This window comes from Carassius carassius, chromosome 35, assembly GCF_963082965.1.
Source record: "Carassius carassius chromosome 35, fCarCar2.1, whole genome shotgun sequence".
Taxonomy (NCBI): Eukaryota; Metazoa; Chordata; class Actinopteri; order Cypriniformes; family Cyprinidae; genus Carassius; species Carassius carassius.
In genome coordinates, this window is record NC_081789.1 from 27,951,744 (window position 1) to 27,963,433 (window position 11,690).

The following is an 11,690-nucleotide window of genomic DNA, read 5'->3' on the forward strand; positions in this document are numbered from 1 at the left end:
TTTATTTATTATTAAAAAAAAATTGTCAGTGATTGTAATTATTACCCTTTACATGAATCTAGTTACTCCCCAACACTGAATAAAGGCCTATCTATGACATTATGCCTCTTGATTGCCAAATGACACCAAGGGGGAACCCCGCCAAAAAAACGTGTATTTACCTCCTGAAATGAGATGTTTCCCGAGCGCGAGAGTTTTGGGGTGATTTGAGGCGGGTTATATTGTGCAAACCTGGCAACCCCTACGCAGCGCGTCCTTCCGCCTGTGCTCGTCCTCGGCCTCGCTCTCACACAACAACAAAGTATTAAATTCTGCACTGGCTTTCGTGACATTTAACACACACTTTCCCAGTGGATCACAATAAAGCACAATAAAGGTAAGAAATTGATTTTTAGAGTGGACTGATGCGGCAGCGGAATTAATGCATGATGTTTTGCGCGGGATGGCTGCGCGCGCCCGGCGCGGGAGTGTTCCTCATGGCCCGCGCAGCTCGCGCCACTAAATCCGCCTCAGCGCGCCGCGGTCCCGTTTACCGAGCGTCGTTGTGCTCTCCGGTGCTGATCGGCGCTCAGCGGCTCCGCAGACTCGTGTAGCGGGAAGCGCTGCGGAGAGCTCGGCGTCTTCTGTCGGTTGATGTCGATTAAAGCCATCGGCGATGATTTATGTGCTAATGCTAAGATTAGCTTCCAGAGAAGCGGAGCAGACTAGCGCAGAAACGGCGAAATAAGCGAATCAAACTTCAGTTTGTCGACAGAACGAGATATTTAGAGACCAAATCAGTGTTTTATTGAAATAGAAACACAGCTCGTTTGTTTGGAGCTGTTTATATTAAGTAGTTTCGGCGTTTGCGGCCCGTTTCAGTCCATTCAGAGCAAACATGAGTCCATCAAGGTAACGTATAATGTGTTTCTTGACATTTATTCTGACAGCTGAAAAATAGAAATTAGTTTTCCATTGATGTGTGGTTTGTTAGGAGGACAATATTTAAAAATCTGTAATCTGATGAAGCAAAGAAATCTAAATATTGAGAAAATCATCTTTAAAGTTGTTCAAATGAAGTTCTTAGCAATGCATATTACTAATCAAACATTAAGTTTTGATATATTTACTGTAGGAGATTTACTAAATATCTTCATGGAAAATTATCTTTACTTAATATCCTAATGATTTTCATCATAAAAGAGAAATGTATAATTGTGACTCATACAGTGTATTGTTGTGTATTTCTACAAATATACGTCTGAGACACTGATGACTGCTTCTGTGCTGCAGGACAAACATGTGATTTAATGATTATTTATTATTATAATGATACATACAGACTTCGTTCAGTTTTGTTAGACACACTCAAACATTATTCATAGAGACTTGTCGACATTCAGTTTTTACATTTAAGTGTCTGACTAATGTAAACAAAGCTTTGAAATTACTAAAGAATCTTATGTTTAGAATCGCTTTGTGTTTTGGCAGTTTATTTACACAACCGTTTTGCTTAATTAATGTACCATTTCATGTATGTTCACTATTTCCCGCAGGATCCCGCTCCAGCATGTCCGAAACCGTGAAGTATGTGGACGATGAGCACAAGAGCATCTTCCTGAAGCTTCTGAACGAGCAGCGTTTGGAGGGCGAGCACTGCGACATCGCTGTGGTGGTGGAGGACGTCAAATTCAGAGCGCATCGCTGCGTGTTAGCGGCGTGCAGCAACTACTTCAAGAAACTCTTCAAGAAACACGAGGTGGACAGTTCGTCCGTCATCGAGATCGACTTCATCCGCTCGGACATCTTCGAGGAGGTGCTGAACTACATGTACACCGCCAAGATCTCGGTGAAGAAGAAGGATGTGAATCTGATGATGTCCTCGGGGCAGATCCTCGGCATACGCTTCTTAGACAAACTCTGCTCGCAGAAACGCGACATGTCGCCCGAGGAGAAAAACGACCCCAGGAATGCCAAGTTCCCGTACGACATGGTGAAGATGGGGCTTCCGGCGGACGATCCTCCGCTGGGTCAAGACAGCGACGTCCAGGAGCTCGGAGACCAAGACGACACGCCTTCAGACGACATCGTAGAGGAGCCTCAGGGCAATCACGATCTGGAGAAATCGCCAAATAATGCGTTACGAGTGCAGGAGGCCATCCTGAAGGAGCTGGCGCAGGAGGAGGTGCACAAAGTGAGCTGCTACGATCAAGAGGTGGAAGCCATGGACGGAGAACCCAAAGAGCTGGCGGCTCACACCCAGACGCTCTCGTTCGCCGAAAGCATTGGCGATGTCAAAGACGAGCAGCCGCCGGGATGGACGACGGCCGCCGCTGACATGAAGTTCGAGTATCTGCTCTATGGCCATCGCGATCAGCTGGCCTGCCAAGTGTGCGGAAAGAGCTTCCTCGACGAGAACCGCTTGAGGAAACACGAGAAGCTGCACTCGGCCGACCGGCCGTTCGTCTGCGAGATCTGCACCAAAGCCTTCACCACTCAAGCGCATTTAAAGGAGCACCTGAAGATCCACACGGGCTTCAAGCCGTATCGCTGCGACGCCTGCGGGAAGTCCTTCATCCGTGCGCCGGATCTGAAGAAGCACGAGCGAGTGCACAGCAACGAGCGGCCGTTCAGCTGCCAGATGTGTGAGAAGGCCTTCAAACACAAGTCACACCTGAAGGACCACGAGCGACGCCACCGAGGAGAGAAGCCCTTCGTGTGCGGCTCCTGCACCAAGGCCTTCGCCAAAGCGTCCGACCTGAAGAGACACGAGAACAACATGCACAGCGAGCGCAAACAGCTGCAGAGCGAGACCGAGCAGCTCCAGGCCGCAGCGATGGCCGCCGAGGCCGAGCAACAGCTGGAGTCCATCGCCTGCTCATAAACATTGATCTTAGTAGGGCTGGGACCATAAATCCATGCATCGGGATTCATCAATTCTCTCTTGTATCGATTCACGATGCATTGATTTATTGTCCCAGTCCTAGATTTTTTTCTCTTATCATTTTAGAACATGATTTACACTGTTTTTTGTTGTTTCTTTTATATGTAAATGGTGCAGACGTTTTCTCTTATTGTACAGTTCATACCAAATGTATTTATGGCAGCTGACGGACGATGAGTTGTTCTGCCATCATAAAGCGTAAACTGGACACATGTGAAGGTGACGGAGGGATGGAGCAAGCTTCGGTCAATCATTACATCCGTTTCTTGTGAAAGGGTGTGACGGTTTGCACATGCAGATATTTTTGCTGTAATAAAAGACTGGTGAATCATGGCTGTTTGGTTCTTGTGCTTCGCTCTGCAGCTGGGACTCGGCTTAGAAGTTAAAAGTTGAGGCCTATAAAGTTTTGACATTGCATGTACTGTTTAAGCGAATATTTTCTTCTGTGTTTTTGTCTTGTTTCCCCGTACAAACATCTAAACATTCTTAAATCAAGATGCTTGTGATGAAATATAACACATGAGATCTTTTCTGAGAAATGTAACAAAGCTTGAGTGAGTTACGCTCAAAACAAGAACAAATATCTGTCAGTGGGGAATTAAAGGCTGTTTGAATTAAGAAACATTTTAAAGCCCATTTGCAGAGATTTGTTCTTCCTCAACCATAAATGCATTTCATTTTAATCAGTTTCTCAAAAAAAAAAAAAACGTAATTTTTTAACCCTACTGTTTCTCCAGTAGATGTGTCGTGATTTAAGATTCTTTATATATTTGCACTGGATAACACGACAGAAACGCAGAGGAAGAACATTTCTTTCTTAAGATGGTTTAAAGTTGATTTAGGAACTAATGGAGATTGGTTAGTGGTTTTATTAATATTAAATTGTGTGTCTTATATTTACCTTCATAAAGCCTTCAGAAATAGTGGTTATGCAAATGGCATCAAATCCTCACATTATAGCTGTTTTAAAGACTTTTATATTTACAGAAAACAGGTTGTGGTTGAGTGGTTTGCTCTTCACTGGAGATCACCGGGTCTTGGACATTCTTGAGTTTTAAAGCCAGGTTAGTGAAGGGAATATTTAAACGATTTACAGGAGTAGAAAAGTCACACATCTTAATAATGTCCTGAACATTCATGTAAAATCCATTGGCAGGTTGTTTCTACTTTAAAAATAGTTCTTTTCTAGGATCCAGTATAAATAAATTTGTGTTATTATTTTCCACATAATCATAACCAGCTCCAATTGTCATGTTATCCCTGCTGGAGCTCTCAGATGAAGGTGAGTGCATGTGTTCTCCATGTCCAGTAGGTGGCGCTGTGGCTGATTTTGCGCAGTTGATTGCGAGAGGAACTTAAAACCTTTCAGGTGTGACAGGTGACATGCATTCTGATGCCGCTGTGAGAGAACCTCTCAGGTACGAAGAGATTTCACATCCGAGTCCCGAATAATCGAGTCATTTAACTGCTTTGAGTTTAGATTAATCTGCGCTTAATATCAGTATTAGGCTTTCAATTGCAAGTTTAGACTCGATTTGTGCTTCAAATGCTTGATTGGACACCAATTTACTGTCCTTGTAGTGAATTGTGCAGAAAATACAAACTTACAGGATGAAACTGGAAAAGGAAAAAGACGATAGAAGGTCAGAAGGATCAGTTTACTCGTGACTCGAACAGAGATCTCGCAGGTTGATTTAACTCGGCTCTTTGTTGTGTCAGAGAGAAGAAGAAGAAGTCCAAACACTCCTCTAAAGACCGAGAGAAGGGGTCTGAGCTGAACGGCAAACACAAGCCCTCCTCGAAGGTGCAATGATCGCGACAGAAGATCATTAATGAAGAGATGTGAGTGAGTCTAATGATGGTGTGTTTCACAGATGAAGCGGTCAGACAGTCCCTCAGGAGTGCGCAGGTGCGTCCACTAGTGTAAAACACCATCTAACACCTGCTCACTGAACCACGCACAGCTACTAAAACATTGCGGCTAAGAAAGAAATGCAATTTTATAATTCGCTTAAAACACGGGAATGTTACTTTTAAACGTTCAAAATGTACAGTTTTTTAAAAATGTTTTAACTTTTTTTCATGGCTATGCAAATGTTAAGGAAACATTCTACATAATCATTCTGCAAGCATTTAGAACACCTTTATTCTAAACGTTCAAAATCTACAGCATGTTAAATGTTTACAAAAACCTTTTTTTTTTACATGATAAAATACTATAGTGCTTTTGAACCATACTAAAGTACTTGAATTAATTTGTTGTGTTAATTCTATAATTGCTGTGATTAATATAACAACTATAGGAACAAATGAATTACTTGACTGAATACTGCACAACCTGTTTTTTTTAGCACATCTTTAGGGTATGTTATACTTCGATACACTGCAGTTTACTGTATTAAAAACTAAAGTATACTACAGTATTATCACAGTTTATTACTTCACTATACAGTATGCTGTAGCATTCATTAACACTGTTGTAAATACTATATATATACACACACACACACACAGTATAATACTCTTTACTATAGTATGCTTAAAAAACACTATAGTATTTTTTTTTTTCATGTGTGTAATTTTCTAAATGTCCAGTTTGTTAAAATTATTATTTTCCTAGTTATTAGAAAGAAAAAAACATTTTTATTAATATTATAAATTTTTTTACATTATGGGAGTGTTACTTTTAAAATTTTTCTGAACTTTTTGAAACTTGTAACATTGAAAAAACATTACATGAATATCCATCTAGAACAAAAAAAACAAAAACAATGTATAAATATTTGTATGATGCTATACAGTTTTGAGAATATTGTTAAAGACCAGATAACTTTGAATAGCGATTCTGTTAACACTACTGGAAGAGTGTTTGTCGTTAACTTTGCTGGAACATTCTGAGAACGTTCTCCGTCGTCTGTGAGGTTCTGTGTCAAATGATAGTCTGATGTTGATGAGTTTCAGCAGCTCAGTGAAATATGAAGCAGGAGATTCTGACACACATGAGGTAAGAGCTCACGCTTCACTTAAAATATGAGAAATACCTGAGTTTCAGTCTAAAAATGTAAAATTTTTGCAGGATGTCAAAGTAGATCCTGATGAAAGGCAAGATATCTCAGTCTGACTTTGTGTTTGATGCAATGGAAAATATTAGCTAGACCTTCATTATGAATTTAACTTTCTAAAGATAGAATATGGAAATAAGATTGATCAAGAAATGATGTACTGTTTCTTTAAATCAGAAATGATGGACAGCAGAAATCAGGTTCTCCAGAAATCAACAACAACAGAGAGAAGGTATTCTGATTTGACTTGGGTCACTCGAGGTGTGTGCTCGTGACGTCTGCAGGGTGTGATGATGTTTAATTCTCAGACTCCATCAAGAAGCAGCAAGCAGCGTCACAATCTCCAGGAGAGGACCACGGATGAGAAGCTCTGCGACGAGGACGCAAACCTGCGAAGACCGAGCACAAGAGACTCAGATCAGGTGTGGACGAAGTGCTCAGCAATGCATATCACTAATCAAAAATTAAGTTTTGATATATTTACGGTAGGAACTTTACTAAATATCTTCATGAACATGATCTTTACTTACTATCCTAGTGATTTTTGGCATAAAAGAGAAATGTATAATTGTGACCCATACAATGTATTGTTGTCTATTTCTACAAATATACGTCTGAGACACTGATGACTGCTTTAGAAAGGAGTAACTAGTAGTGAATAATATGTGTTTGTGTTGAAGGCAGACGACGGTCACCAGTGTGACTCCGGGAAGATGAAGAAGAAGAAGAGGGTCAAAGATGAGAAACAGGAGAAGAATCAGACGTCTGCAAGGAAAAGGAAGAAGACGAGTTCTGAACATGATAAAGCAGAGAAGAAGAAGAAGATCAAGAAAGATGGAGAGCAGGAGAAGAAGGAAAGGAGGAAGAAGGACGAGGAGTCTGAGAAGTGGAAGTGGTACGTGTGTGCTGGTTTCCTTCAGGTAGTCTTTAATCATCCGTTTAAACGTTTTAACTAAAGTTCGGTTCATACAATCAATTTTTGACGAGACTTAACTAATGAATTTAGGATAAATCAAATCTGAATATAATGGATTAAATAGGCTTCGTTAGTCAGAAGTAATGATATCACAGATTTACAGAAACTTGTTTGTGCCACAGAATAAAAATGTGAAACTGTAATTGTGACTTTTTATTTTCTCAGAACAGCGTGGGAAAACAAATCTGTGGTGTAAATGAGCTTCCATTAACCTTGTGTTGGGCTAATGTAATTATTTTGTTATTTCTTTAACTTAAAGCTCAGTGTGAAGTTTATTTGTTCTAAAATGAGCTCGTTCGTAATTTATAAATTTTGCTCTATATATGGATAATATATGTGGCTTTTTATTGCATTTTTACATTTAAAAAGTAAACAAAGTAATAATGTTTAACATAATAGTGATTGAAGTAACGTATGTCATGTATTGGAGGACGTAACGTGCGGAGTTGTAATCGGCTGTGATTGGTCGGACACACACGTGACGCACACCCCGGAAGCGCGCCGATGTCGTGAGTGCGCATGCGCAAACGAGCACGTGTCTGGTGTCCAGGGAATGAAAACATGTTTGCGTTTCATTTCGCGATTTATTTATATTTCAGCGGAGCGTGATAAAGTCGCGTCGTTGGTTTCCTCTGTCAGATATTATAATGCTGCAGCCGCCAGAACTCCGTCACACTGCAGGTCAGCACTTTACACGAGCTCAGACTTCAGACACTAACGCTGATATCTTCATTAATATTAATAATTACCAGCGTTAGCACGCCTCCACATGCGCTCCACATGTGACCCAAAAACTATAACGTTATCTGCAGATCTCGCTATTTAACACAACTATAAAATAAGTTTTTAATGACCAGCTGAACTTCACTTTAAACATACTTATTACAGAATTGTGTTGCAGCTTTAAGATTATTATTATTATTTGGAAGAGTACGTTATTAAATATTAACCTGAAATCTTGAAAATAATTTTTTTAATAACTTATCAAAAAAGTCATCATAATAATCATAAATGAATAATTATTGAACTAAATTGAACGATTACTTGTTGATTTTAATTATTATTCATGTATGATTGGTATATACTGTATTTACAGATGTATTAAAGTGTATTGTTAGTGTTTGAGGCTGAATCTGCAGCTGTTCTGCTGTGTGTTATTCAGTCTGTGCTGGAGAGTTGTGTGTGTCTGTGTTCGTGTGTGATCGGTGATTGATCAGTGATTGATTGTTCAGGTGGGAGGAAGGAAAGTCATCAGACACTCAGAAATGGAGCAGTTTGGAGCACAAAGGCCCGTACTTCCCTCCTGAATATGAGCCACTGCCTGATAACATCTGCTTTAAATATGACGGTAGACACATGACTCCCTTCCTCTTGTTTAATCATAGACTCAGACACTGTAGCCTCACAGTGTGTGTGTGTGTGTGTGTGTGTGTGTCTCTCTCTCTGTCTCTGTGTGTGTGTGTGCGTGTGTTCAGGTCAGCCGGTGAAGCTCAGTCCCGTGACGGAGGAGATCGCCACGTTCTACGCTAAGATGCTGGATCATGAATACACCAGTAAAGATGTGTTTCAGAACAACTTCTTCAGCGACTGGAGGGAGGTCAGCACCAGAACTCTTATACAATTATTAATGCCTTCATTAATATGTGAAGATTTTCTCTATGCATTTTAAATTTACTTATTTTTAATTAGTTGTTAAATATGTTTGTGTAGGTTTTATGATGCATCTCTTAAATAAAATCAATGTTTTTCTCATTTGTAAGGTGCTTTGGATAGAAGTGTCTGCTTAAAGGCACTATGTAAGATTAGTTATAAAATATCTTAAATCCACTTGCGCACTGTGATATTTCATGCAGTATTGTACTTACGTTATCCCAAAAGTTCCCAAGGATTTGTAAATCCAGAGAAATTCCAATTTTCACATTTTTTTATTTGAGCTATTTTTGTACTTTGTTAATTCAGGTTAGTACTTATTTAAAAAAAAAAGTAAACTTTTTTTTAGTTTTTGTGTGTAACCTTTGACCTGTATTAAGCTTCGGTCAGTGATGATAACCCTGGAGTGTGAAGCAGACTTTGATCAGACGTGTATCGTGGTGATAAATCAAACAGAATTGAGTTGAACTGTTCAGGAAATGACGAAAGAAGAGCGGAAGCAGATCAAGACGCTCTCCAAGTGTGACTTCACTCAGATCCACAAGTATTTCGTGGAGAAGTCTGAGGAGCGTAAGAACATGACGAAGGAGGAGAAGCAGGTGCGTCTGACTCTCTGAGCTCCAGGTGATCTGCTGGACATCTGTCTGACTCCAGACGTGTCTCAATCAGGTCCTGAAGGACGAGGCCAGCCGGCTGATGGAGGAGTACGGCTTCTGTCTGCTGGACGGACACCGCGAGAAGATCGGGAACTTCAAGCTGGAGCCGCCCGGACTGTTCCGCGGAAGAGGAGAACATCCCAAGATGGGCAAGCTGAAGAAACGCATCCAGCCGGAGGACGTGACCATCAACTGCAGCCAGTGAGACACACACACACACACACACGCACTCATACACACACACACACACACACTCACACACACACACAAATACACACACACACACACTCACACACACACACAAATACACACACACACACACACACTCACACACACACACAAATACACACTCACACACATGCTTTGACGACTGCTGTTTTTCATGATAAATTTGTATTTAATCATAAAATACAGATTCCACAAAGATATAATTGCAAACATAAATGATTTAACAGGGCTGTACTAATGTTAGTTATTTTTATTGAAAATATTATGAATTCATTTTGATGACCACTGTTTTTGATTAATTTGTATTAAAAAATAATGCACATATTCCAGAAAATGTAACCTTAAAAATGTAATATGCAAGAAAGTTTCCGCCACTGAATAATAAAAAAAAAGGAAATTGTGACTTTCTCGCAATTCTGATTTTCTTTTACAATTGCATGAAACAAAGTCAGAATAGGGAGATTTAAAAGTTGCAGTAACCTTTTTTATTATCATTTATTGGAAATTCATGGATTTCTTAGGGGGGGGAAAGGCAGAAAAACTGAGTTTAGAGAGAAATAAATCCGATTTTGTCGAGGTGTCGTGCATCGCTGCTAGCGTCTGGTTTTCTCTGGCAGAGACTCGGAGATCCCGACGCCCCCTGCAGGCCACCGCTGGAAGCGCGTGCAGCACGATAACACGGTCACATGGCTGGCGTCGTGGCTGGAGAACATCCACGGACGACCCAAATACATCATGCTGAACCCCAGCTCCAAACTCAAGGTGCGTAACACACTCTAACATGGAACGATACTTCTATTATACAGCTTTTATCAGTCTCAGTTATTGTTCCAAATGATGATGATGGTCTGTGTTCAGGGCGAGAAGGACTGGCAGAAGTACGAGACGGCGCGGCAGCTGAAGATGAAGGTGGACTCCATCAGGAAGCAGTACAGACGCGACTGGACCTCCAGAGAGATGAAGATCCGGCAGAGAGGAGTCGCCATCTACTTCATTGACAAGGTCAGACCATCGACTGACCTTCTAATCACCATGTCATGGCCGTCACACAGAACGAGTTACAGTAGACGTGAAGACAAGCATGTGTGTGTGTGTGTGTGCAGCTGGCGCTGCGAGCAGGGAACGAGAAGGACGATGAGTCTGCAGATACGGTGGGCTGCTGCTCTCTGCGTGTGGAGCACATCACTCTCCACCGGCGTCTGGACGCTCAGGAACACGTGGTGGAGTTCGACTTCCTGGGAAAAGACTCCATACGCTACTACAACAAAGTTCCTGTGGAGAAACAGGTCAGACACGTACTACTGGAGTTTACATACGCTTGAGTTCAAACATTCAGTCATTATTGTGTGGGTTTCAGTCTATAAAACCTGTTCCTGTTGACACTGTAAATCAATATTGTGTAACGTGACTTGACTAAAAATTAAAAACTAGTTAAGTGCATCAAGTTAAACTAAATAAACCTTGTTTTAAAGCTGTCTGATTGAAGCTCTGTGTCTTTAACGAGTTCTCGATGTGGTTAATGTGTAGCGCTCTCATGATACAGAACACACTCTAGATTAGAACGGGACACATTGTGTGTGTGTGTGTGTGTGTGTGTGTGTGTGTGATCGTCACTCACAGGTGTTCAAGAATCTCAAGCTTTTCATAAAACACAAGGATCCAGAAGATGATTTATTTGACCGAATTACAGTAAGTGTGTTTGTATATCACTTATGATTCAACAATCACCACTTATTTTATTAATATGAATGATTTTTTAATGCGTTATTTTATGACATCAACTTGAGCAAGGCATCGAACCCCCAACTGCTCCCCGGGCGCCGCAGCATAAATGGCTGCCCACTGCTCTGGGTGTGTGCTCACAGTGTGTGTGTGTGTGTGTGTGTGTGTGTGTTCACTGCTCTGTGTGTGTGCATTTCGGATGGGTTAAATGCAGAGCACAAATTCTGAGTATGGGTCACCATACTTGGCTGAATGTCACTTCACTTCACTTTTTTTTTTTTTTAACACACTTTTAAATATTAAACGTAAAATTAAAAGCACAAACACACACACACAGAGTATGTTCCCGTGTGAATGGCGTGTTCATGATGGTTTGGGTTGTGTCGTGTGCAGACGGTCAAACTCAACAAAACCCTGAACGAGTGCATGCCCGGACTGACGGCCAAAGTGTTTCGAACCTTCAACGCCTCGAC

General features: G+C 41.0%; 2 protein-coding genes across 8 annotated transcripts in view; both read left to right on the forward strand.

The window, feature by feature from the left end:
• The first annotated feature begins 239 nt into the window (after positions 1 to 239).
• LOC132116466 (zinc finger and BTB domain-containing protein 14-like) lies at positions 240 to 3,256 on the forward strand. Of its 3 annotated transcripts, XR_009425640.1 has the most exons (3): positions 470 to 891; positions 1,536 to 2,925; positions 2,961 to 3,256. XR_009425640.1 is itself a non-coding variant. In XM_059525317.1 (2 exons), exon 2 carries the CDS (start codon positions 1,550 to 1,552, stop codon positions 2,861 to 2,863), a length of 1,314 nt encoding a protein of 437 aa, XP_059381300.1. In that variant the 5' UTR covers positions 240 to 376; positions 1,536 to 1,549; the 3' UTR covers positions 2,864 to 3,256. The 3 variants fall into 3 exon arrangements, 2 of the variants coding, with proteins under 2 accessions (XP_059381300.1, XP_059381299.1); XM_059525317.1 differs by lacking the exon at positions 470 to 891 and adding an exon at positions 240 to 376 and having other exon boundaries at positions 1,536 to 3,256; XM_059525316.1 differs by having other exon boundaries at positions 1,536 to 3,256.
• A 1,015-nt stretch (positions 3,257 to 4,271) lies between these two features.
• The window catches only part of top1mt (DNA topoisomerase I mitochondrial), an 11,555-nt gene continuing 4,136 nt past the window's right edge, over positions 4,272 to 11,690 (forward strand). Inside the window, exons 1-17 of one of the 5 annotated variants that reach the window (XM_059525320.1) lie at positions 4,272 to 4,341; positions 4,505 to 4,579; positions 4,653 to 4,727; positions 4,798 to 4,832; positions 5,864 to 5,927; positions 6,000 to 6,025; positions 6,163 to 6,217; positions 6,666 to 6,880; positions 8,194 to 8,309; positions 8,437 to 8,558; positions 9,088 to 9,210; positions 9,281 to 9,468; positions 10,113 to 10,257; positions 10,354 to 10,497; positions 10,599 to 10,781; positions 11,116 to 11,184; positions 11,611 to 11,690. The exon at positions 11,611 to 11,690 is cut by the window's right edge and continues 35 nt beyond it. In XM_059525320.1, the coding sequence (XP_059381303.1) occupies positions 4,535 to 4,579; positions 4,653 to 4,727; positions 4,798 to 4,832; positions 5,864 to 5,927; positions 6,000 to 6,025; positions 6,163 to 6,217; positions 6,666 to 6,880; positions 8,194 to 8,309; positions 8,437 to 8,558; positions 9,088 to 9,210; positions 9,281 to 9,468; positions 10,113 to 10,257; positions 10,354 to 10,497; positions 10,599 to 10,781; positions 11,116 to 11,184; positions 11,611 to 11,690 (1,685 nt within the window). In that variant the 5' untranslated portion in view covers positions 4,272 to 4,341; positions 4,505 to 4,534. The other 4 variants (XM_059525321.1, XM_059525322.1, XM_059525323.1 and 1 more) reach the window with 4 other exon arrangements.

Excerpts from the sequence above, each read along its gene's own strand:
- LOC132116466 (XM_059525317.1), top strand. The coding sequence starts at position 1,550 with ATGTCCGAAACCGTGAAGTATGTGGACGATGAGCACAAGAGCATCTTC.